The sequence below is a fragment of the Citrus sinensis genome, chromosome 3 (assembly GCF_022201045.2).
Source record: "Citrus sinensis cultivar Valencia sweet orange chromosome 3, DVS_A1.0, whole genome shotgun sequence".
NCBI lineage: Eukaryota > Viridiplantae > Streptophyta > Magnoliopsida > Sapindales > Rutaceae > Citrus > Citrus sinensis.
In genome coordinates this window covers 41,843,833-41,869,892 of record NC_068558.1, presented here as the reverse complement: position 1 = coordinate 41,869,892, position 26,060 = coordinate 41,843,833, and the positions used below count along the sequence as shown (strand labels likewise).

The following is a 26,060-nucleotide window of genomic DNA, read 5'->3' as shown; positions in this document are numbered from 1 at the left end:
TAATGGTGACACGCGGTTCCACTGTTTTCTTTTTCTTTTATCAAGTGCACGTTTGTGCTTCGTAATAATAGGTATAGAATTCCTTTCCTCAATTTCATTCGACTAGGTGTTATTGGCGATTGTTTTGAGTAATAATATGAAGATACCCCCTTGATTCCTTATTAATTCCTTTTTCAAACACACCTTTGGTCATGAACCTCCATTGCAATTTTATTCACTCAAATTCTTCAATTTTCCGTTACGAAAAGGAGTAACAAAAATGTGCGTTGCTAACCATTCAAAATAAAATTAAGAAAAATTATCACTGTACTACTTTTATTTTACCTTATAAAATTTTAACATATACTTTACACCACATTTCTTTTCACATTTGTATCAACTAACTACTTTTGCATTAACGCTATTAAATAATTTTAATAAAATGATAATTTTACCCCAAATAAATTAAAAGACTATTTTATCTTATAAAAACTTTTAAAATTAAAAATTATAATCATAAAAATATCTCTAAATTTAATAAAAATAAATCTCAAATAGAGGTGCTCAACTTATTTTTATTGAATTTAGATTTTACAAACTTTTAATAATTATTTTTATTAAAAATTTTAATTTTACAAAATTTTAATAAAAATAAATTAATTAATTTATTAAAAATTGTAATTTTGTAAAATTTTATTAAAATAACTGAATTTATTTCTTAAAAGAATAAATCCTAAAATTTTAATAATTTAAGAATATTTTTATCATTATATTTTTTTTATTTTTTAAATTTTCTATAAAATAAAATAACATTTTAATTTATTTACGAGTAAAATTGTCATTTTATTAAAATTATTTAATAGTATTTATATAAAAGTAGTTAGTTGATACAAATATAAAAAAAAAAAGGTGATGCAAAATACATATAAGAATTTTGTAGTGGTTGGATGAACATAAAATAAAATAAATGCAGTGCAATGATAATTTCCCATTAATTAATTTTTTTTTAAATTTTTTTAAGAACTCGGTGATTTATTGGAAACAACTTTAGGCAATGTAACAGCTAATTGCCAGTATAGATTTCTTTCTTTGTCCCGCACATGTAATGAATTAAAGTAGCCTAGTATGATTGTTGTATATAAAATGACATGAGTGAGTTAAATATACACTGCAGTCCGATGGTTTAAGCAAGCATCACGAAAAGCTACAGCAAATACTTTTACTTATTCAACAGTCATGACAAGAATCCCTTCACCAATAAGAACAAAATACAGTACATATTGAGATGTGAGAATAACTGTTATTCTCAGATAAATGTCAATGCCTGGAGGAACAGAAATTTCAAAAATCCTCTCCGTCTAAAAGATAGCATGGGCGCAAAAAGACAGATTAAAAAAGACTTTGTACAACTCGCATATACCTTTAAATTTAAATTAACAAAAATAATATACCTATGTAGTTAATAAATATCGGCTTAGCAAAACCAGATACTTACAGTTCTGGAAGAAGGAATAAGAAGAATCCGTGGCAAAGGATTCATGAGACGGTGGTTGGCGGCAAAATCAATGTTGAGGGCCCGTCACCATGTTAGCTGGCAGGCTATATATAGCTGCGAAGCATACAAGAACTGCACACAGACCACATTTTTCTAAGGTTCAGGAACAGCCAAAACACCTACTAATGGAGAAACAACTAGATGGTTCCGGTGATGTCTCCCTCTCCGGCTTAGGCTGAGTCTTTGAGCAAGGATAATGTTTAAAAAACGCTTTCACTGCTCCAGTTACCCCGTCTTCCTTCTCCATGGCCTCGGCAAGTTCAACTGCACGCTCCTTCACCTGTCATGTTTCCTATGCGTCAGAATCATACTCCAATATGGTTAAAAACATTTCTTGCACTTGCACTTTCTTCTATGAATTAAATCCCCATCAAAAGTATCCTAATGCTCTACCCAAATATGGAAATTCAAATTCATTTGATTGTGTTACTGCTTTTTCTTTCATCTTATCAGGTAAGACAGAACTCTTAAATTATTCCACCTAATACATCCTGTACTGCCGTGATAAGACTATCTTATATCTGGGCAGGTGTATCAGTCAGCGCACAAATAGTTCAAAAGCAGAGCTACTGTTCAGACATTTGGAATGCTTTGCAGGATGCATTTTGATTAGAAAAGCAAAAAAGAACTCTGTTAATTGTATCTAAGGACCATTTCTTTAAGATGAAGCTCAGTACGACTAGGCCTAAGCAAATATAAAGTTAAATAATTAATTGGGGAATGCAAAAAAATTTCCACTACCTTTGGATCTAGCATGAAATTTATTGCATTAATCAACTTGGGAAGTGAGAATTCGTCAACCGGAATGGGCGGAGGACCTACTCCTCTGGCATGTACTCGCTCTCCCCAGAAAGGCTGGTCACCGAAGAAAGGTACAATGGTTGTTGGGCACTATATTTCAACAAATTTGTCAACATAAGGCACGAATCACGTCATGCAGAAGTGTAAGTACTTAATCTATGTTAAAAGATAGCCATCAATATTACCGCAGCTCTAAGACCGGCTGCAGTTGTACCCGCACCACCGTGATGAACCTGAAAACAAAAGGAAGACCAATAAGAACTTGCCATCACAAGCACAAAAGACAAAAAAAAAAAAAAATGAAACAGTGTAACATCAAAAGAAATTTCAAAGAGAGTTGAAAGGATTTCTCGATTCTCATCGAATACTTCCACATGCATTTACCCAGCAATGATCTTGCCATAACGAATATAAATATATCATGCTTTATTACTAGATTCATATAAAATCCATCCAAAATTTTTTAAGAAAACACCTCGTCTCTCTGCTTATTTCCACTCCAATGTTAATCTACACCAGTGTCAACGCAAGAAGAAGAAATCATCCCTTGGTTTAATTCAATCATATACCTTTTTCTGTACATATATCTAACATTCTAATTTTACGACATAAATTAGTGTATATAATACTGGTCCCCACATTGAGATCAAGCAACAATAGGGTATGAGGGTAACTCAACAATATTTTATGATAACATCCATCATCCCAGGAGAAGGCAGGCCCGGCTGGAAGCATGGCCAGGCCTATAATTACCATAACTAACTAAACGCATTCCACAATGAAGACAATAAACAATCCAAGTACACATGATGATGAAAGAACATAATGTTGAACCTGCTCAAGAGCTGCAGACTTACCACAGCCTTGCATTGTAAGAACAACCAGTCATGGGGAATGTTGTCCAATAGGTATATTGAGTCCTTTGGTTCAGCCACTGAAAAGGAAATAAGATACAAGTAAGTGCATTTGAAGTCTCGTTCATATGGCTACACAATGTGGTAGGGAAACAAGTAGAAGAATAAGAAGAGATAACAGAGGGTTATAGGTAACAGATGAAGCGCTTCATCAGTAAAAACTTACGGTTACCAAGGCCACCCCAGCCTTTGTTTATAATACCCCTCTGTCCAGTTTGTTCAAATGCTTCCACAATTATCTGGGTCATTTTTTCTGGCTCTTGAACAGGCTGAGTAACAAGAGAAAGAGCAGGGACAAATAAAAATAAAGAAGTTGAGAGCTAATATAATGAAGAATCAAAGATCATATATCATGCCAGTATTTACTCTTGTTTCGGGGGGATCTAAAACGCACTCATGCATAGTCAATACTTAATTAGGGAATGCTACATCTACTAGAAGATTGAATGAGTCCACTTCCAGAAAACACTACAGTGACGTTGTTTACTAAAAAACACAGAATTGAAAAATATTAGCAACTTATTCATCTTTACCCTAAATTTTAAAAGAAAATTGAAAACCTTTTACCAGTTTTTCTCAAATAAGTCACATGGTCAAATATAATTAGACCGTATCATGAAAATGATTGTTAAAATGAACATATTGTGATGAAGGAAAGAGGAAACAGACTTTACTAGTACGGACTTGATAAATCACATCAAGCTGGTAATTTGAATTAAACTTCGCTCACTTCCTGCTACCCATTTTATTCACAGATAAAGCATCCTTTCCTATAGTTATTTTATATCCTCACACTACATTTCATAGGATTTTATATATCCACATACCAAGAAAAGGTAACTACAAGTTATGAGCATTGGTAACTCATAATATAAACAACAGAATATTGACCTTTCTAATAAAGTTCAATACTTGAAGGAGTCAACAGTCCTAGTTGTGATTGGTCTTTTTGTAAATTGGATTTATATTCATCAATAATTAAGGGCTTCAAGGATCAAAGAGGCCAAGCCTCAGAGTTTCACAGCTCAAAATACCACATTAAAGAAGGCCTCAATAGTTTGTAAAGTTCATAATCCACAATAACAGAGAAATAATTTGAGGACCAACAAAACAAACTCACAAGGCTACCAAATCCAATGTAAATAGGCTTTGAACCAGCTTCAAGCCATTTTACAAGTGATTCTGGAGGTTCATAGTTTGATGCAAGATCAAGAAAGCAAAATCCAACCACATCAACCTTAGGTCCCCAATCTGCAAATCATGCAATAAAAAAGTAAACCAGAAATCAGCATCCCTCAAATAATTTGTTCTGCATTGTACTTATTCAAATGTGTGATGAAGACAAAAATGTACAGGTATTGATGATATATGACATTTATGCAAAAAGTACACTAAACTCTACCCAACAAAGCATTGAATAAGTATCACCAAATTAAGCAAAGCAGATACAAAGACCCAGAACAGCTTTAGCCACTAAAAAAGCAGCTAGCCAAATCAGCTCATAAAAAAGTATTGCAATTAAGAACAGAAGATATTGACAACAGTAATGAAACAGGGCTCCATGCTACTTCCATAATGTAGCAATGGTACCCAGATCAAACAACTCAGACAATCTAAGATTCTGAAGTTATGGCAAAAATGGCTGATAACATAATCTCATAAAAATCTTCAGAGGTTTTCTTGGGCTCTTTGTTGGTCAAGAATGTACATGGTGATAGAGAAAAGGGAACATTTTATTGATAGACAAAATGACGATCAGATGAGGTATGATATCTTTCAACAGTATCATGTCCAAAGTGACAACCTTTTGGTTTAGGAACAAGGTGCGGACTCCATATATACCCATGAGGCACATCTGAATCAAAACCCTGGGAACCACTTAAATATGTCACAGGTCGTAGCTTCAGCTTCTTTTTCCTAACATCATTTATCATGTCCCGTATTCCCAGCCAAATCAAGGAGTCAACAATTTGATATGACAGCTGCAAAAGAGGAAGGGCCAACAATCAACCACAAAAACATCATAAGAATGGAGGAGTCAAATCATGTGGTAAAGGACAGAATTTAATGGTCTCACCCGATATCCAGCTGGTTGCTTGACACGGGATAAAGGATGTGCAAACTCACTGGTTGGCCTGGAGGAAAAAGATGAAATTTAAGATTCTCCATCAAACCATGCAATAAAACAACTAACTGAGACAAAGCAAGAAGAAAGCAAAATTTGTAAAAATGAAAACTTCAAAGATGTTAAACTACAATAAAATCAGCTAGATTCCATTACCCAGACAAGACTTACGTCCATGGCATAGTGAAAAATATATGAATTGGGATTTTCAGCGCCTCTGCCACGTGGACATGCCCTAGAGAAGCATTTGCCAGAGTCAATTGCAAAATATATATCAAATTAACTTGAACAATTCTCCATAACAAAAAGATCTAAGCATATAAAATCACAAAGATCAACCAGTGATAATTTCCATGATAATTTCCCAAACAACATATTCCAAAAAGAAATTAATAAGAAAAAGAATAGACGTAATGAAATTTATGAAAAGGTCACAAGGACAAGACAGAGTCTACAGATATGACAGGGGTCTAGCATGATCAATTTCCAATGCACATATTTAAAAGAAAATGAAATAAGAAAAAGGATATAACTACCATGATATAAAAGGTAAGAATGCAAATAGAATCTGACTATAAAAAATAGACAGCACAATTTGAAACATTATAACAGAATTGAAGGTTAAAACCTTACCATATGCTGGGGGATTAGCAATGATTGCATCTGCCTTAAAAGCGATTCCAGAATCTAAATCAGGATCTCTGCAAGCTGGAAGTAAAGAGTATATAATTTCCTTCATTTGATTTCTTTGAACTGGTATCTCAGAAGGGCCTGATGGCAAGAAGCCTTTATTTTTAACCATATCTGTTCAGTAAAAAGTAAAGCCATTAATTATAAGTTGCCAATAAAAGCTTCTGCAAGTTTATTTATATAGGTTGTGCAAAATATTTTGAATCAAATATTGATTTAGTAAATCTCAAGAATATATCTTTGTAGTTTTCTGCCGAAAGTAAAAACCACCAAAGACAGTAAATGTCCAAGGAAAACAAATTTGGTGAAGGGAGCTACATTATCATTGAGCATAATTTTCATAAATGAAATAAGAAAGAGAACATGAATGAATCCTTATAAGAAATGCGAGGCGACAAACTGGAAACAGAAACACTCTTTCGAGTGGGCAAATCAACCAACTTCTTGAAACCTATGATTTTACAAGGAAAAAATTAGAATAATTTTCCTTAATTTCAACATGATAGAAACAATAATTAGATTTGCTGATAATCAGAAGTGGTTCACAGCCCCAGATATATTTAAAGACATGTATGCATTTGGACCAAACACATATACATACATATACGTGTGTGTGTGTGTGTGCGTGTGTGTGTCTCTAGTATAAATGTAACTGATACATTTAGATACATACATCCTGCAAGAACTTTTGGATCACCACCTAAAGGATAGAACTCCAACCCAGCAGTCAGGACAAAATCCTTGAAATTTGAATGAGTTGCTAATCTAACGCGATGGCCATAGTCCTGCATGCACATCTCTGGTAAATATTGAATCCACATATAATAACTTATTCAACTGCTGAAAGTAAAAATTTCAAATTTCAAAATTTTCATGCTTCTTTCCATTGACTAGAAATGACCACAAATTTTAACTGTCTACAATTCAGAAAATAAAAAATACAGCATAACAAGAAAAAGAAGGTAAAAGCGGCAAAAAGATTGAACTTTCTTTTGCGTTTATATAACACTTTACCAAACATAACCAATCCAAGGAGCCATTATCAATCGAAGTTATTAGAAAATATTGAGTAGAATACAAAAGCTCACATCTAGAATTACAAATGTTAGATGATGAACACATTACTGCAAACTGAACTTAAGGAAGAAAAACAGGGAAATTTTTGAATGTGAAGATATGCTTCTCACCTGCAAACGTTTGCCAATTGCAACAAAAGGTTGCACATCACCACGTGTGCCAACAATAAGCATTACTATTTGCAATGGTGGAATGTACTGAAGATCTGTTGCATCGAGGGGCTCATCATGAGCAACCTCAGTGTATACATCTTGAGACGCAGCACCAAGGTCGTGGGGTCCAATATCCCCAGGAACTTCGAATTCCACAGTTCCATCATCTTTCACAGTAGCTATTCTATTCAACAATTGGAGCTGCACAGATTTTAAACATTCAATAAAATCCCAGGGCACAAAAACAATGAAATACTTAATGTTAGTGGTACGGAGACTGACTGCTACAATTAAAAAATTGTAATGATAGCAACAACCATAAGAGCAATTATAACAGTGTACGTTACAAGAGGTGATATAAGACGGGCAATGACCGAGTGAGCTTCAACTTTAACAGGTCAGGTAGCAAGGTGTTTATCAATTTAGGCCACGCATGTAGATCAAATCAAGTACTGGAGTACACATGACCATCATTTCAAATGACCAAGGAACAAATAGCAATTGTAAAATGTTTCTAGCAGTACATTACCTAAAGGCATGTCACTACACCCCCAATGTGATATTTTAGGCAAACATCTCACAAGAGAAATTACAGAAAATCAGCCCTCGAATGAACTAGTCCATACAGAGATTTAAGTATCGAATAAACTCTACAAGGGCAGGTTATTGTAATCTTCCAACAAGTTCCAATCATACAAACTTGTCCCACACAAAATGTTCAATATGGTTCACCGTATTGCACTAAAGAATTGTGAAAAACTAGCAAATTAAATCATTCTACGGAAATAGTCATAGAATTCGAACATCACTTATAAAATGGAAAGAGGCTCCTAGCAGACAGGGTCAAGTTTTCCTCAATGTTTAGGTGCGCCATTTCCCTAACTAAGAGATTGGTAAAGCGCAGTGGTCACATCTGCTTTCTTTAGTCTGCTCTCTCTCTCTCTCTCTCTCTATATATATATTCATTCTCAGGTGCGGATGCCCTCATTTTTTTTAATGCAGACATGCTGTTAAACATGCAGCTTAAAAGAGTTATTTTTAATTTCACTATAAAACTATACAGTTTAATAGCATTAAAATCTGACTCTATAAAACCGCACGGCTTAAAAACATGTCCGCATGAAAAAAAATAAGGGCACCTGCACTCCTTCTTTCTTTCTCTTCGAACTCTAAAAAGGGACCGGCCTAAGACTGATGGAAAGAAGACCATTGTTTCTGGTTCGTGAGCTTATGGTAGTCAATCATTAGCTAGGGGCAGCTGCTTTAGTTTGAGTTTAGGTCACGAAGATATAAAAAAAAGAAAGGATCGCTCCCCGTTCTAATTGAATCAGGTGGGCTGTGCCTTCCACCGGGTTATCAAGGTTCTTTCTTAGAGTGCACGGGAAGAGCAAGCAAACTCAAAACCTCCGCCCCAGTCAGCTGCTCCCCAAAGGGGATCGTCCGCTTCAAAGCAATATGAATTTCTCATAGCAGTGAAAAACTAGCAAATTTTATCATTCTACAGAAGTAGTCATAGAATTCAAATAGTGCTTATAAAAGGGAAAATTTGACAATGTTCAGTATGCTAACTAAATATTCTATGGGGTAACAAGGATTCCTGACTATGCTGGCAAAACTGTAGCCACAATGTGTGAACAAAATGCTTCACAGACATTCGACGCTGATCTCAACAAATATTTGTAATAAGTCATACCTTCTGCTGGACAGGAATCTTGTTGTCAAAAATTTGTGCTGCATGTTTTGCAAGTATAGCACGCGGTCTATGAGTCTCAGTTTTTGCCCTTTCCAACCTCAGTTGACTTGAAGTTTGTGGTTCCAACTTTTTGCTGCTCAACACCTCCACCGGATAACTGTTGGTCCTGGGAATACTAGGAACACTAGGTCTATCTCTGATAGAATCTCCTACAAAAACAAACAATAAGAACATAATAATATGAAAACCTACATATAAAATACGTAAGAAACTCTCAATACGCTCCCCTTATAGGCTCAATCTTATCCTTGGAAGTTCAGGATTTGCTTGCGAATAATAATTTCAGTAAGTATGCAGAAAAAAAGGAAAAAAAAAAAATCAACTAAACGGAGGACTTGGCATTTCCATTATTTACACTGGTACCTTCAATTTCGCGCTCAAGCTTAATAGAAACTTCACTGGAGCTCGAGGAAGAAGAGCTCCGCGACTTCACAGGTGGCTCCGCCATCGGCGATGACTCCGATTGCGGCAAGAACAGTCGATCAAGATGGCCTCAATGCTTCTGATCCAGATCCAACTTACGTTATAGATTCCAGAGGGCGTTGTTTTTAGTTCATTTTAATTTTTAAATTTCAAAAGCGAGCCGTTATGTGTGTGTGTGTGTGTGTGTGTGTTTTTGGATTCTCACTAGTGGCGTAAAACAAGGGAGAATTTTGCTTTCGCGGATTCTGAAGACTCGAGAGAGAAGGCACGCCCAACGCAGTGGGTGACGGGTCCTGTGGATTCTTGCGGTTTTTTCATTTATTATTGACACGTGTGCAAACTGTCCGAGTAAGGGCATTTTGGTCAAATAAAAGAAATCTGATGCGAAAAATGAAATATTCTCTGATTGTGCGGGCTACACCCTACGGCTATAGAATTTCGTTGGTTTTTAACTCCGTGTCATTTTCTTTTGCACAGTTTTGTCCTCCATCATTCAGTCCCAGTCGATCGTTCTCTCTCTTTCACAGATGTAAGCATGTGATCCATCAGACAAAAGCATTAAAACGCGTATAATCAATAAATAAAAAATTACTAAAAATATATTCAGAAACCAAAGCAACACTATTCACCTTTCTTTCAGTTTACTTCAGTTTTTTTTTTTTTTTTTTTAGTTTAATACGAATAATACAGATAGATGACTTGATAGGACATTTGATATTATTATAGAAAACTACTGGTATTATTAGTTTTGCATTAAATTCTTATTATATTACATCCTTATGAAGCATTTGATGGTATTACAATCAGATAATTAGATAGATTTCTACCCTCTCAATCTTTTGAGAAAGATTGCAATGACCTCCACTCTATTATTTTTAATTGAGGGGAAAAATTGAGTCCATTAAGACTCTAATGTGAGGGTAATAGTCCACAAGTCGGCCTAATTTACTTCAGTTGACTAATCTTTAAAAATAAAGAAAAAACGGTTAGTCGACACATAACTGCTTCATTAATGAGTAGGGGTGGCAATTTTGGTTGTGATACATTTATTTAATGCAATTCGATTTAAATTAAACGGGTTTCGGTTTGAAAAGATCAATTTGTTTATTAAATTGGTGGAATCGAATTGTTATTTTGAGGTCACTTATTTATTTATCCATTTGTGATTCATTTGTATTTTGTACGATTTTAATTTTGTAGTTCTATTTTATTTTGTTTGATTTTTATTTAGTAATTATTGCTTTTGTAAATGAACCCGTATTCAATTGATTTGTTATTAATTTTATATAAAAAAAAAGATAAACGAATCTAAATTCAATCGATTTGTTTAATTTTATACAATAAAAAAATTAAATAGATATTCATATAATAAATTAATGGTATTCAAATCCATTCAATTTTGACCCAACTCATATATGATTTCATTCCAATTCGATTCATTTATTTAAATACAAAAATTCTTGTAAAAATCTGATTGTGTGGTCCATCAATAATTGAACAATAACACTTAATCATTATAGCTGTACGATAATGATGGTAACGCAATAAACTTGTTCATGAGAAAGAAAAAAAGGATAATGTGTTCCTATACTGTGAGACTTTGGCCACAAGTCATGAGACATAAAAGTTATAGTTATAAGATAAAGTTATTAGTATTTAATAAATATAATTTTTAAAGCTAATTGAAAAAATAATAATGTAAAGTTTTCATTGAACAACTGTGAATAAAACCATTTTTTTATTTTTAAATTAAAATTGTAATTGTTTACTAAAAAAATTGGAACGGCTTAACAGTAATATCAAATAGAGCCTTAGATTATTTTTTGGGATTTTTTTTTAATATCTCTTTTTAGCAAGTTTAATCCCAAATTTATTGCGGATAGTTATGGAAATCTCGTCTTATTTTTATGAGTGTTCTGCATAAAAATAAATAGATTCCCAATTTACTAGTTGAAGTCACAATCAAAGTTACTGCTATCACTTTTTCAGATTTAGGCGTGGTCTTACCGTATATCTATGGATCACGTTTAGATCTTGTTTGATAGTCTCTCTTAAGCTAAAAAATTTCTAAACTATGAAACATGCTTTAATAGTGCAAATTAATGACATCTTGATGTTTCAAAAAAGAAAAGAAAAAATTATTAGTAATTTTAATAATAATTATTATTTATAACAAAATATTAATTTTATACTATATTATTACTAATAATATTTCACGTATTGAGAATATTAATAATAATTATTAATTATATAATTAAAATTAATAATAAAATAAATATTAATTTTAACAAAATATTAATTTTATACTATATTATTACTAATAATATTTCACGTACTGAGAATATTAATAATAATTATTAATTATATAATTAAAATTAATAATAAAATAAATAGTTTATCTTATAAATATATTTTTTGATTCACTTTGTAGCTAAAAACTACAATTCTTTAATTAAAGGTGAAACTATAATTCGAAACAATTTACTCTCAATTCAAGACAAAGTAAATACATAAATGAAATTCTAATTCATATTCCAATGTAAGCAAAGAATATACTTTTACTCTCACTTCACACATTTTTACTCCTCATGATTCTCAATTCAATCCGATAAGTAAACGCTACCATCATACTTTTAAATATTTCTTTGTTATTTGAAATAGATATCCTTTTTTTTCTTAAACTGTACTTACTTGCCCATGTGCCTTGAACTTTTTAGTGTATTTGAGTGACAATGAATTTGTCTCGTGATTTTTGTAGAATTTGATTAAAATTTCCATTGAGTTTAATTTCAAAAAAAATCAACATTTATTTAAAGTTGACTTTAGAGGTTAGTTTTAAATTTTGAAAAAAAAAATAATTGTATAAAGAAGTTTTATGAAGCTTCGACGGAAGGATATATATGGATAGAAGAAACTCTTCTTCTTCTTATTTTATTAAAAAAAATTATTGGAGAATTGTAAACAGACAAACTATTATATGTCAATAATATCGGAAGTTAATTCGTATAATGTAAGTTAATTATTATATCACCCTTTTTTTTTTTAATTATACTCCAAAAATTCAAAACACTAATTTTACAGTTGCAAGCAAATTTTACAATTTATGTTATGCGACTTTACGTATTTAGTTAGGTCCTGTCTTTATGCATGAAACTCGAAAGAGCTCATCATGCCTCTCCCTTCGTTATAAAATATGTTATCATATAATCATTTGTTGTCTCTCTAATACCAGGTTAAACGTCGTAATAATAATAATAATAATAATAATAACAACAACAATAACAACAACAAACTATGGACGAAAATATGTAGGTTTTCATTATCTAAATAGTAATAATTTTTTTTAATAGATTTAGGACCCGATTGGGAGCACTGCCATACTCTAACTACTCCCACCCTCTTTATCCACTTAAAATATTCGGCTGAGCTGCTTGGCATTAATCCCAAATAGACCTTCAGATTTTCTTTTGAAATGATTAGATCCTTTCCCCACTCGATAATCTCCTCTTGAAAGAGTAATTATAGAATTGAGATAGCTAGTGTTATGTTTGTTGTTCTTGACTGGAATGGTTCATTCCACAATTTGGATATAAATATTTATGGAGATAATTTCGAACTATTCTTCATGAATTAATTAACTATATTTAAATCACTCCTCTTACTTTTAAAAATCTCAATTTACCCTCTATTTTAGCTAAGAAAACAAAAAAGAATAAATAAAATTCATCAACCTATCTCTATTTTTTCTTAACTTTTTTAAAAACAAAAATAATGGTCATTTGACGTTTTCAAAGGTAAGGAGGTAACTTAAAATAGTCGATTAATGATAAAAGTAGTTCAAAATTTACCCATATTTATATACCTAATTTATAAATTATCTTGTCCACATAATAATTCATCTAAATATTCTTCAACAAAGAGGTGTTTGCCCCGGGTAGCATAACATAAAAACACTATTTACATTAACTTATTACTAGTCTATGCATGCATTTAGGGCAACTGTGCTGTTACGCCCTATGTCAACACATGCTATATTGCGCAAATGAATTAATGCCCTAGGGGAGGCCAACAAGGTCAAGTTTACATGGGATTACATTGCTGAGCAAAAATCAAAAATGAAAAATCGAGAATTTTTTGTTTTAACACTTCCATGCTTTTGGCCTTCACGACAAATTTCGCCCAATCCAGATTCTAGCATTGCCACTCAGCCCATCATCGTCTCTTGACTCCATCACCAATGCTAACACTGTGTCACGACACTCCAGCCACTGCTAACTTGCGTTTTGCTTCAAGTAGCAGGTTATTGTTATGATTCACTAGCACTGCCAAGAATTCAATCTAGTAGGGGCTAAATTCAAATAACAATATGATTTAAAAAATAGTCGACAAGTAAAAAAATATTATAATAAATATTTATTGATGTATTCAATTCAATACATTTATAAATGACCTCAACGTGTTTTCATGTGTTAAAAACTATAAAGAATAATCTTATTACGAAGAATACAAAATAAATCTTTTTTTATATATACAACAATAATATCACTCAATCATTAATCTCTTATCTGATTTCATAAACGTTTTTTCACAAAATTTATGGCTGAAAATGCCTTTTTACTGTAGTCATGACAACTAATAAAATCAATATTAATGTCATTAATAATAAATTAATAAATACAATTTATTAATTTTAGTATCAACTATTTTTCTTGTTAGCTTATCAGAATTTCAATTTTGAAAATTTGCTATTAGAACCCACCTTCATCATGTAAACACCAAGTTGAATTTTTAAGTGTTATAAGATTCTTCGAAGAAAAATCATTTGGATATACTCAGTAAGATGAAGTAGTTTCTATACTTTTGTGCAAGGAGAGTTAGGCCTTGAGAAATTTCAAAATAACAATGTTTCTTTATGGGTTGGAAGTGTAAAAATAAATACTAGATATTTTAGTTATTTTTAAATTTTACCAGGGACTTGTATGGTAAATGAAACGCTTGTTCAGACTACTATGACGCCGCCACTGTTGGGGTTTGATTTATGAATCTTAAGTTAATTTATAAATCTTCTTAGAGTTTGATTTAAATTGTTGATTCTGATGTCGATTTGAATTTGATTTATGAGTCTCAAATTGATTTAAATTTGATTTTTGAGTTTTTGGTTTCCGAAGCTTAAAATTGATTTATGCTCCAACATCACCATAGCTACTTCTTGCTGCTGTTGTTGTTGTCGTTTGGTTATGTTGGTTTTTCTGTGGGTTGTGTTGTTTTATTTGTTTAGTTGAATTTTACAAACTTTTAATTGTAATATTTTGCCTCAAAGCACAACATAATCACTGAATGTACCTGTTCCTGCTTAGGGAATGTTATGCTTAGACCTGATAATCATTCGCACACACTTCACTTGAGCTTCATACTGTAACTATTGTCGGTAAACTAATAAGTTCCATTTGTTAACTTGATTCTGTTACCGTGAAGATTTTGTTTAGTATCTTCTTTTGCTTATATTCATAAGTAAATTTAGACACAGCTTGTATTGTCCAATTTCAGATTAGGCACCTCACCGAGCATGTAAAAGAACTTTATCTTTAAATTGTTCATCCTTGTGTTGTGATTTTATTTTAATCTATATTGCTTTTGAAAAATTCTTATTTGATGCTCTTTGTAAAAATTGTAATAAATTCATTTTGTAAGAATGGTGGATGGAGGTTCAAGCCCATACCACTGGAAACAAGACGAGCACAAGACCAACATTCGATTTGTAGTAATTTTTTTCTACTTGTGAAGTTATAGGATGATTTTACAAAAATTATCTGGAAACGTGTAGCCAATCCCTTCGTTTTAAGAGGCTATGAAAATTCAATTACTATATGATTTTGATGTGAGTTTCTTGTATGATGTATATATTATTGTAGTTATTTGTAAAAGGGTTGTGAAATTTGGTCTAAGGGTTTTTTTTTTTGGGTTTCTTTTAACCAATAATATATGGCCTGGTTCATTGGGTCCCTTTTACCTTTGTAGTTGAAAGTTAATAATAATCTAAAAGTGTGTTTTGATGTCTAAATAGTTGTGCTTTTGTTAATTTGAGTGTTTTATATATGTGTTCGGCTATGTTGGAACTGTTCTAAGGTAAAACGTATCTTTATAACCACACGATTAAAGTTATAACATATTTTTAATTATTTATCACTTTGCGTGTGTGGCTATAATTTGTGCTCTATTTTAGAGCAGCTCTAAGGTAGTAATTGTTTTTAGGCTAATGCTAAGTTATATGCATGTAACTTACAACCTTCTCACATGAATAGTGCGTGGACCCACACCACTTACTATTCATATGAGAGAGTTGTAAGTTACGTACATGTAACATAGGGGATTCTTGTTTTTAATATATATATAGGGAAATTATCATTTGTATACCCTATATTTACTATGTTATCAAAAATACTACAACATTTTGAGGGTGTATCAATCGTCCACCCTAAATTGACGAAATGTATCAACCGACCACCAAATCGTTAATTGCCGTTTGAAAATTAACGAAATTGCAGTTATTTGACGATTTTACCCTTGAAAATTATCACTTGTATACCCTTAAATTATCTTTTTATCACTTGTATACTCTTAAATTATCACTTGTATCATATGAAAAGACCAGATTACTCTTCTGACGTTATCATATTTAAACGGCAACTAACGGTTAGGTGGTCGGCTGATACATTTTGTCAACTTAGGGTAGACGATTGATACACCCTCAAAGTGTTATAGTATTTTTGATAATGGAGTAAACTAAGGGTATACAAATAATAATTTCCCTATATATATATATATATAAGAGTTTTTGACCTACCTGCACACGTGGTAATTGATTCATCGGGTAAACGTGGTTACCCAATATGAGAATCTTAAATGGACGGAGCATGAGAAGAAGACAAGAAGTGTTTGGTGCATCCACATTGGATCAATGATGGTTATCTTCTCTGGCTTAAGCAGCTTGAAGATGTATTATTCTTTTGAGTTAGTGAGATTTTCATCCAACATCTAACTGTAACATGATAAAGTATAATATTTTACAATGCTATAATACTGTACGCACATATGATAATATAAATAGAATCTATTGAATAAATATATGAAGGCATTTTGCGAGTATTGAGAGTGGTGGTATTTCAGGTTATATTAATTTATTTGTGTTGGGAATTAAAGGTTATTTATTTTATTTGCTTAATTTTTTTAGGGGAAAAAAATGATGTTATGCTGTCAAAAATTATAGAATTCAATTTTCTAATAATTTAAAGAAGATTGATAGTAGTTACACGTTGTTCTTGAATAAATAAATAAAAACATGGCATTAATTTGCCAATGAAAACTAATATTTTGTTAAAAATTCATTTCTTTTGAAAGGTAATTTAAATTAATCACACAAAAAAATATAACGCAATACAGTGCATGTACCACTAAATAAAGTATAATTAAAAATTAATATAATGTAACACTAAATATTATATAATATAATATTAGTATAATAATAAAGTTTGTATTAAATAATATAACATAATATATCCTACATTAAATAATTTATTACGCTGTAATGCATTATAATGTATTAAATACGCCTGGAGAGTTGAGATAGCAATGGTTTAACAAATGCCTATCGTCAAAAAAAAAAGAAAAAAATTCTTTTACCGATATTGATGCTTGACGAGGTGACACGTGTATTAGTGATCCAACCGTAAACTGATTTAGTAGATGAAAATTCTGCTTGCTTCCAAAACAAAACAAAATAAATTAAATTAAAGGTCGTTGGCTCATTCCATGATGCCGGTCTGGCAGGCAATTGTAGTCAAAAAGACGTCTGGTTATGGGTGCGCCCACATCATTAATTATCTTTCACCCGAGGGAGGTCCATTGGCGTCTCGACTACACGTAAATGGGATGCCGTTATCATAATCACGACCGTCCATTTGGTACCGGCCCATTTCGCTGGGCCAGAATTGGCATTGGCACCTGTTACCCACCGAACTTGCAATTCCCCGTTTCCAACGGCTAAGATTTAATTGAATCAGGTGTACGAAGCTTAGACACAATATGACGACTATTTATTGAATTTATCACAAATACTTACAAATTTGGCGATATCTGCTAGTGAACCAACAACATACTTGATAACTGAAATTTTCAATAGCAAGTTATTATTTATGATAATCTTCTCTATTTTTTAATAAAAAGATCGATTTAAACAATTATTAATAATTAATTATAAATATTTTCCCTAATTTTCCAATGACAGCTATTTATTATTTATGATAATCTTCTTTATGTTTTAATAAAGAGATTGATTTAAATAATTATTAAGAATTAATTATAAAAGTTTTCCCTATTTTTCTAGTGACATTTCTAGTAGAGAGATTATATGAAAGCAGAACTGATAAGGTTAATTTTATGTCCGAATAACGACGGGCCACGTCGGACGGAGGGCAGAGAGAGGGAGTAAAAACAAAAAGAATTATACATTTAAAAATTACGTTTACAGTTAAAAAAAGGGAAATTTCAATTTTAATTTAGCTCTGAGTGCGGATGCCGCTTAATTCTCGGCAATGTCGCGCCTGAGATTGAAGCTGCTACAGGCTTAAGCCACGCTTTCTCTTCTCTATCGTTCCGTTTCACCATTTTCGATTTCTCATCTCATCCAAGATTTTAAGTTTAATTTTTCTTTTTTCTCCTGATCGCTCTTCGAAATCCACATAATTCAATACCAAAAACCTTTTTTTTTTGTTAAATCAGTAACTCAAAAGCGGAGACAGAGAGAGTTGCCGAGCAGAAGCCAATAATCAGGTACTCTGATCCAGTTTTGATATTCAATTTTATCAGTTCAGGATTTTTTTTTTCAAAAAGAAAGAAAATTATTGAAGCTGTGCTCTTTTGTTTAATCTATGTTATTTTTTCAACTGTTCAGGTTTTGTATACAGAATGTTGGCAGAAGATCATGCGGTATTTGATTGATTTACATGATTGATTGTGATATACATGCAATTCGGATCTGCTCAATCGTAATAATTGCTTTCGCTTCTTGATTGTTTGTGAGATAAGTTCGTGTGTAATTCACTGAATTCTACAGTGAATTTAGATAGGGAAAAAATTCATTTGTGTGTAAATTCGGAAGAATTGTTTGATATTTGATTTTGATCATATAGATAGGGAATTCAATACTTGATAATTTCAATTAATTGAGAAATTAGTGGGGATTGCTGTTACGAGAACCACTAGCTTGTGTATTTTCAGATTGGAGATGATAATAGCAGCTGAGGAGCTAAGGCAGTGCTGTTATGCAGCTGAATAGGCCTCCCATATCTGATCCTACCATGACCAGCGAGGCACCTGGCCCATCTGGTCAATGGATCCAACTAGAGTCAAGTTATGTAGTACCAAATACTGTAAAAGATGTACATACAAATGTGTCTGTACGGACAGGTGAGGAATTTTCCATGGAGTTTCTTCAGGACCGTACTGCTGCAAGAGGGATTCCAGCCATGACCAACACAGTTCAGAATAATGAGATGATGGTTGGACAACATTATAATCAGAATAACCAGATGAGGTACGAGGATCTTGCCCGAATTCTTGGGTTGAAGAGAATGGATTCTGAGAGTGCTTCTGATATTTCTGATATTGGATCCACAAAAGGGTCTCTTAAGGAGATGGAGAATGGGGCTTATGGTGATAAAGTGAGCAGATATCGTAAAGAAGATGCTGATAGTAAATGTGGGGAAAGAAAAGCTTTTGGTGAGCTGAACGGTGATAGAGCAGCTGGTTTGGTATCAACTTCTCCACCCACTCATGTTATAGAGCCTTCTTGCAGCAGCAACTTTAATGGGCCCAAAGTTTTGGGTAGATCACAATCTGGGAAGATGAAATTTCTCTGCAGCTTTGGTGGGAAAATATTGCCCAGGCCCAGTGATGGCAAACTCAGATATGTAGGGGGAGAGACACGGATCATTTCTCTTAGGACAAATCTTTCTTGGGAAGAACTTGTGAAGAAAACTTCGAATATTTGCAACCAACCTCACTTGATCAAATATCAGCTTCCAGGTGAGGATCTTGATGCCCTTATATCTGTGTCTTCGGATGATGACCTTCAGAATATGATAGATGAATATTGTGGACTTGAAAGACTTGAGGGTTCTCAAAGACTTAGGTTATTTTTGATTCCCTTGAGTGAATCTGAGAACACAGCTTCCTTGGAGGCAAACACTATTCAGCCGAACAGTCCTGATTACGAATATGTTGTTGCTGTGAATGGTATGCTGGGTTCCAGTCCTAGGAAAAGTGCTGGTGGGCAGACTTTGGGAAATGAAGCCAGTCGAATAGGGACAATTTTGGATCTTAATCCAAGTTTTCAGAAACTTGCTCCAACTTCCGTGGTACCTCTGGAGGTTAAGGGTGGATTGAATGCCTTCCATCCTACTCAATTTATTAATGAATCTAGTGATACAACCAGACATCCTAATCAACTGCATGGGAATAACTCCAGCATTGAGAGCGGTAGTTCCTTCATCACTGCCCAATTACCACCTGAGGATGCTGGCACCAACACTGCTAATTTCAATTATCCTCCTCAGGAGCCAGTAACTTTGACAAATTATCTTCAGCCTTACAAACAGGTTGATAACAAGCAGCCAGACCAACCCCATGGAGTTCAATTTCTCTACTGCAATTCTATTGAAGATACGAATCCTTCAGCTTTGGATCATAATGCTTTTGATTTTGACGGTTTCACCTGTGAGAGGCCTGTGCATAAGGAAAGGATTTTCCACTCAGAAAAGCATCTCCCACACCCAGAGGAAGCTATGGGTTTTTTTTCTGGATCTTTTGACTCCATTGACCCTCTACAAGGTATGCCACATGCATTTTCTGATTCAAAGCTGCAGGAGTATGGAGGGACCTCAGCTTACTGTTCTGTAGAAGGAGTGAGCCCGTCATCTCCCTTGATCTTTGCAAAGACTCAATTGCCTTCACTGCCAGTTACAAATGCCTCACCAGAAATGCCAATGCAGCTGCTTGAGAGTGTCAAACCTTTGGATCCAAGAGTACCAGAGCTTTTACTGGATATTAATACGACTGCATCACGGGGAAATATGCTGCACTCTCCATGTCCAGAGTTTGCCAGCAGAAATGGGCCTATTTGTAATGTTGTCAGTAATATCAATGAAAAGTCCCAAACAGCTAAAGATGATGTGAGCAAGTCTAGTTTCATGAAACCGGTCCCTAGTGGCGGAAATTCTACAACTTCCAAAACAATGGACCAGGTCGATGAAAGAGTTTTGTTTTTGCATGAAGGTGGAAACTTCTATGCCGAACAATTACCAGCAACCAATATGGAATATAGGAAGAATTTACCTAATATCAATTCCAATCAAACTGTGGCATCTGGTGATAATACAAATGCACAAGATATGCGATTCTCTAGGGATATGCTTTCTGCATCTACAGTCATTCATCCCAGACCTTGTATCAACACTCTGATGGAGCACCCCAAAAGCAAAGAACTGGGTAAAACTCCATCTGACCGTCTTGTCCGGGGCCAAACTGTGTACAATCAGCATTGTGAATCGAGTAGCACAGTGGTAGGTGGACAAAAATGCAATCTTTCATGGACCAAGAACTCTGATGTTGCAGGCCCATTTCCAAATACGAGAGAGGGTTCTGGCGATGAAAATTCTCTGGCTGATCTAACATCTGGGTCATGCAATGGTTTAGCTTCCCAAGAACCAGTGCACATGCAACCAGTTGTTAATCAAACTAATGCAGATCTTAGAGAAGCTAAACTAATAGTCTCTGCAGATTCTTCCCCATCTCTGGTTCAAAATGATGCTGTTCCAAGTTCACATTTACCAAAAGGTGATCTTGATGCAAAGTTGCAGAACCTAACTGCAGATGTTGCTTTAAAGAGAGAGGTTTCTCCTCTTGACAATGATTTTCTAAATTGCTCTGGTAAAATGGCTGAGAAATTGGGTTTTGGAGAATCTGTTTCTAAGAAGTCAAATGTAGAAGATGTTGCATACATCCAAACACCCTCAATAATTCAAAATAAAGATCAAAATAAACAGGAGCCATTGGTCATTGTGGGAGATGTGACTGGTAGCATGCCATCTGAGCATCAATTTTCACCTGAGGTTGTCTCGCACTTGGATGCAACTAGCAGTGATGTAATGTCCACTAATGAAACTGAGTCAGAGAGTATCTTTCCGGAATCTCTGTCACAGGTAAGAATGGTTAAACTTCCTACTAGTCTCTGGTTTTATAAATTTTGCATTTACTCGTTGGTGTGAGCTGCTAGATGACTGGGTTTTTTTATTTTGCTCTTTCTTAATAGGATTCTAAAGCTGATGTCCAAGATAAGGATGAATCTTTCAGTGATGCAATGATAGCTGAAATGGAAGCCAGCATCTATGGCCTGCAGGTTTTATACTGTTCTCTTGACCAGTTCACTCTTGATTTTGGTTAAGTTCTTGTTGTTAAATCTGCTTTTTCAAAACATAGTAATCACTATGATTTGAGGATTAAATATATGCCAACTATAGCTGTTCTCTCATGATCTTCTTACTGAGGGATGATGTTTGTTTTGGAGGAAGTCTCGAGTCTTGTTGAAGAACATGAAGCATTTCTATTTTTGGAATTTACAATAGAATAGATTACATCTTCTTCTAATATAATTACAAGACACACTATATTGTTTCATCATCTTCCTGCTGGTTTTGCATAATAATGTGGTGATTGATGCCTGAAAACCTCCTACATGCCTTGGAAATTGTTACAAATATAACTGGGTAACTAAAAATAGCCACAACAACCTACATTCTTTATGTCTTACAGCCTACATTCTTTATGTCTTTAGGTATTTGAGTTGAAAGAGTTTCAATGGTCATAAGTTTGCTACCTGTAAATTGCGAAGTGGCTTGTTTTCTGCAAAGTTACTGAGATCAGCTGTTTTTAGGCAATAGGAATTTTATGTTTTAGAAGTATTATTCAATTGACCTTGATGTGAGGCTTATGTGATTAACAATTGAATTAAGGAGTTGACCTGGCTTTCCTACTAATAAAGATGATAGTTTGTGCCAAGCCATGATCAGCTTAATAACTCAATATTATTTAAGTTTAGTTGGGGCTGTAGAACCTGTAAGCCCTATTCTTATATGTAAAGTTCAGTCTCTACTAGGTGTATAAGCAATCAATCCTCTTACTGCCAGTGGATTAATATCTCCTTGATCATGGAGCTGGCCTAAGTGTTCCTAACGAGATTGGACTTTTTTGTTTCCTTTGATAGCATTTATACTTGAATTTAGTGTTTTGTTGGTTCTGATCACAAGTTTCAAATGTCATGATTTTCATAGTTCAATTACCAACTTCTTGGAATTGTTTTGACCTTGATTCTGAAGTTGTTTGTGAGACCCAATTTTTTTTATATTGATACAGATTATAAAGAATGTTGACCTTGAAGAACTACGAGAGCTTGGATCTGGTACCTATGGAACTGTCTATCATGGAAAATGGCGGGGTTCAGATGTTGCTATAAAGAGAATAAAAAAGAGCTGCTTTGCTGGGAGATCATCAGAGCAAGAACGATTGGTGGGTTCCCAGATACTTTCCTTCTTGGTGCATTTTTCATTTGAAGCTTCAAGTGATGCATATATATGGGAGTGGGAAAGAATTGGCTCTGCCATGTTGTGCCTCTTCCATTTTTCATAATTGTTCATGTGTTATTATTATCACGGGGAGGCTTTGTTTACGTGGTATGATTGCAAGGAACATGATTGATGCTTATATAACAACTGGCCTTCTTAAAACTAACAATTGTGTTGGCACCATCTTACCCACAATTTTAGTAGGACAAGCTCTAGTGAGAGTAGAGGTGAGCTAAAGAGATGGCCGGGCACTAAATTGCGTAAGATTAGGTTGTATAGATAGGATGAGAATAGTTGAAAATCTGACTTTGACTCAAGGGTAACAAGGAACACGGAAATAAAGTGAAAAGTGAACTGAAGAAATTCAATGGAGACATCGAATCACATTGGTACGCTGATTTGGGATAGAGTTATGTTCTATCCCATTGATGTAAGAGTAAATTAACTGGACTATTTTTGGTTGTCAACTGGAAAAGCTGATAACAAAGGGGGGGTCCTCCTCTCTTTAATGATATAGATTCCTGAATACAATCATTCATTTTTGGTTATCACTGTCACGTGCATGTGATGCTGATGTATTTTTGGATTTACAGACCAAAGACTTCTGGAGAGAGGCTCATATTCTCTCAAATCTTCATCATCCAAATGTTGTTGCTTTTTATGGAGTAGTCCCAGATGGAACTGGAGGAACCTTGGCCACTGTAACTGAATTTATGGTCAATGGGTCACTTAAGCATGTGCTACTTAAGAAGGATAGGTAGTTTAGGCAATTTAGCTTTCATTTCTTATCAATTTTTTTGCTTCTCTTAGTTATTAATGCTTTCATTGGGAATGGGTATTCTTATGCAGATCACTTGATCGTCGTAAAAAGCTTATAATTGCCATGGATGCAGCTTTTGGCATGGAATACTTGCACTCAAAAAACATTGTCCACTTTGATCTGAAATGTGAAAATTTGTTAGTCAATCTGAGGGATCCTCAGCGGCCGATATGCAAGGTAAAAGTTTCAGACCAATTTTCCCCTGTTATCAGGCAAGATGCTGAAGTCCATGAACACCTCGAAGCTAGAAATGTGTTTCCATCCAGACAGGCATTTTGGAGACACATTTAGGCATAAATCAATTCCCTGAAAAACATTGATCCAGTATTAGGCGAGAAGTTATAATCTGATTGTAATTTCAAGGAAACTTCTGTGGAGAAGCTCCTGTCGACTGCCTCTTCTGTTTTATATTTTTGCACTTGCACTGTTAAAATTCAAACATCACCACTGGTTGTTGTCCTGCAGGTTGGGGATTTTGGATTGTCAAGAATCAAGCGCAATACTCTGGTATCAGGTGGTGTCAGAGGAACACTCCCATGGATGGCACCAGAACTGCTGAATGGTAGCAGTAACCGGGTTTCCGAAAAGGTCATATTGCAATTTTTAAAAGAGAAGTTAAGTTATGCTTATGCCATGGCATTCAACAATACTGTATTCAATTTGACAGGTTGATGTTTTCTCTTTTGGAATTTCGATGTGGGAAATCTTGACTGGGGAGGAACCTTATGCAGATATGCATTGTGGTGCCATTATTGGTAAGTTTGTCCTTAACCTAATGATTAGTCTCTGCTGATTGTAAACTTACATGAGTTTTATTCAGTCATGCTTTTCTTTTTGTCTGTGAAATTGAATTATATCCAAAAATAACTTGATAATCAAAAGAAGGTAACCAGTTCATTGCCCTGCCACAGAAGTTCTCTGAAGCTAATTTAATGATATCATTTGGTAATGATTTAATGATTTTGTGGTGCCCCAACCTCTTCTGTGTTTCGATACTCTTCAATATGTAAATGCAGTCAATTCCCTTTTATGGAGAGCGTAAACTTCACTAATAGTGCAACTCCTGCAAGTTCTACATCATTTGAGAAAAAGAAAGGGGAGAAAATACATAAGAATAGCTGGAGTTACATATGTCAGATATGTAAATGGCATTGTGAACTATAGTGATGGACATTTTTTTATCTTTTATTCCTTAACTTATGTTTGGACAAGTGTAATGGATTTCACTGAAGGCGCAATGAAGAAGGATTGCTTATTGTTGAAACTTAATTTTCACTTACAAGATTATGGCATTGCCAGTTTAGCACCTATAATGCCTTTTTCGCTGCTAAGTCCAACTGCTGTACGCTCTCATTTTCTATCAATTCTTTTTTTCTTTTCAACTGTTTGTTCTGATTTGTCTTGGAAATTGTGTGAAGGGGGGATTGTGAAGAACACGCTTCGACCTACTATCCCAGAACGTTGTGATCCTGAGTGGAGAAAATTGATGGAACAGTGCTGGGCAGCGGATCCTGAAGCCAGGCCGTCATTTACTGAAATAACAAGCAGGTTGCGAACTATTTCTGCGGCCATTGAGTCAAAGTGCATTAATAGTGAGCCAAAACAGACTAAGCCAATTGTTTCCGCATGAACAGACAAAACGCATACAAGAACCTCTTCCATTATTCAGGTATGGGGACTATTTCGTGTAGTAATCAGTGGATATAGCTTGAGGAGTGGGCATGACTTGAGCTTGTAGTCTTTTTTCTCTCCTTTTTTTTCTTTTTAAAATTTTTTTCTTACACCTTTGTCGGTTGACATGTCATTATTTTTTAATTCTTTTGTGTAAAAAAGGACAAAAAATAGAAAAAAAGAGAGAGAGAGAAGAGAACAACTTAAATCACGGTAGTAAGGAAGCAATGAAGAGAGCATTATACTTAAGTTCTCCATTTGGCTTTCTATGTTGTTTTTGCCGGAGAAACTGTGTTCGTTTGTAATTTTGTAAATACGCGTTCAAAAGAGGTGCAGTGTTTCAGCTTAACTCCTTTATGGTCAGAGTTTCTTGTTTCGTCATTCTTCTTCTTCTTCTTCTTCTGGTAGCATTGCTACATTGGTT

General features: G+C 34.1%; 2 protein-coding genes across 5 annotated transcripts; one reads left to right on the top strand and one right to left on the bottom strand.

Moving 5' to 3' along the window:
- Positions 1-1,173: 1,173 nt before the first annotated feature.
- On the bottom strand, positions 1,174-9,760 carry LOC102625458 (sterol 3-beta-glucosyltransferase UGT80A2). The gene is made up of 14 exons (XM_052438061.1): positions 9,410-9,760; positions 8,987-9,195; positions 7,252-7,494; positions 6,738-6,849; positions 6,008-6,178; positions 5,546-5,609; positions 5,327-5,384; positions 5,054-5,231; positions 4,370-4,500; positions 3,416-3,518; positions 3,193-3,269; positions 2,521-2,568; positions 2,276-2,425; positions 1,174-1,814 (listed from the first exon to the last, which is right to left on the bottom strand). Exons 1-14 carry the CDS (start codon positions 9,492-9,494, stop codon positions 1,635-1,637), a joined length of 1,809 nt encoding a protein of 602 aa, XP_052294021.1. The 5' UTR covers positions 9,495-9,760; the 3' UTR covers positions 1,174-1,634.
- An 8,216-nt stretch (positions 9,761-17,976) lies between these two features.
- LOC102625737 (uncharacterized) lies at positions 17,977-25,985 on the top strand. Of its 4 annotated transcripts, none has more exons than XM_006480134.4 (10): positions 17,983-18,298; positions 18,420-18,454; positions 18,746-21,726; positions 21,837-21,923; positions 22,937-23,089; positions 23,739-23,902; positions 23,995-24,142; positions 24,431-24,553; positions 24,633-24,720; positions 25,384-25,985. In XM_006480134.4, exons 3-10 carry the CDS (start codon positions 18,790-18,792, stop codon positions 25,593-25,595), a joined length of 3,912 nt encoding a protein of 1,303 aa, XP_006480197.2. In that variant the 5' UTR covers positions 17,983-18,298; positions 18,420-18,454; positions 18,746-18,789; the 3' UTR covers positions 25,596-25,985. The 4 variants fall into 4 exon arrangements, with proteins under 4 accessions (XP_024954033.2, XP_006480197.2, XP_006480195.2 ...); XM_006480132.4 differs by having other exon boundaries at positions 18,420-18,513; XM_052436664.1 differs by having other exon boundaries at positions 18,420-18,543.
- Positions 25,986-26,060: the final 75 nt, after the last annotated feature.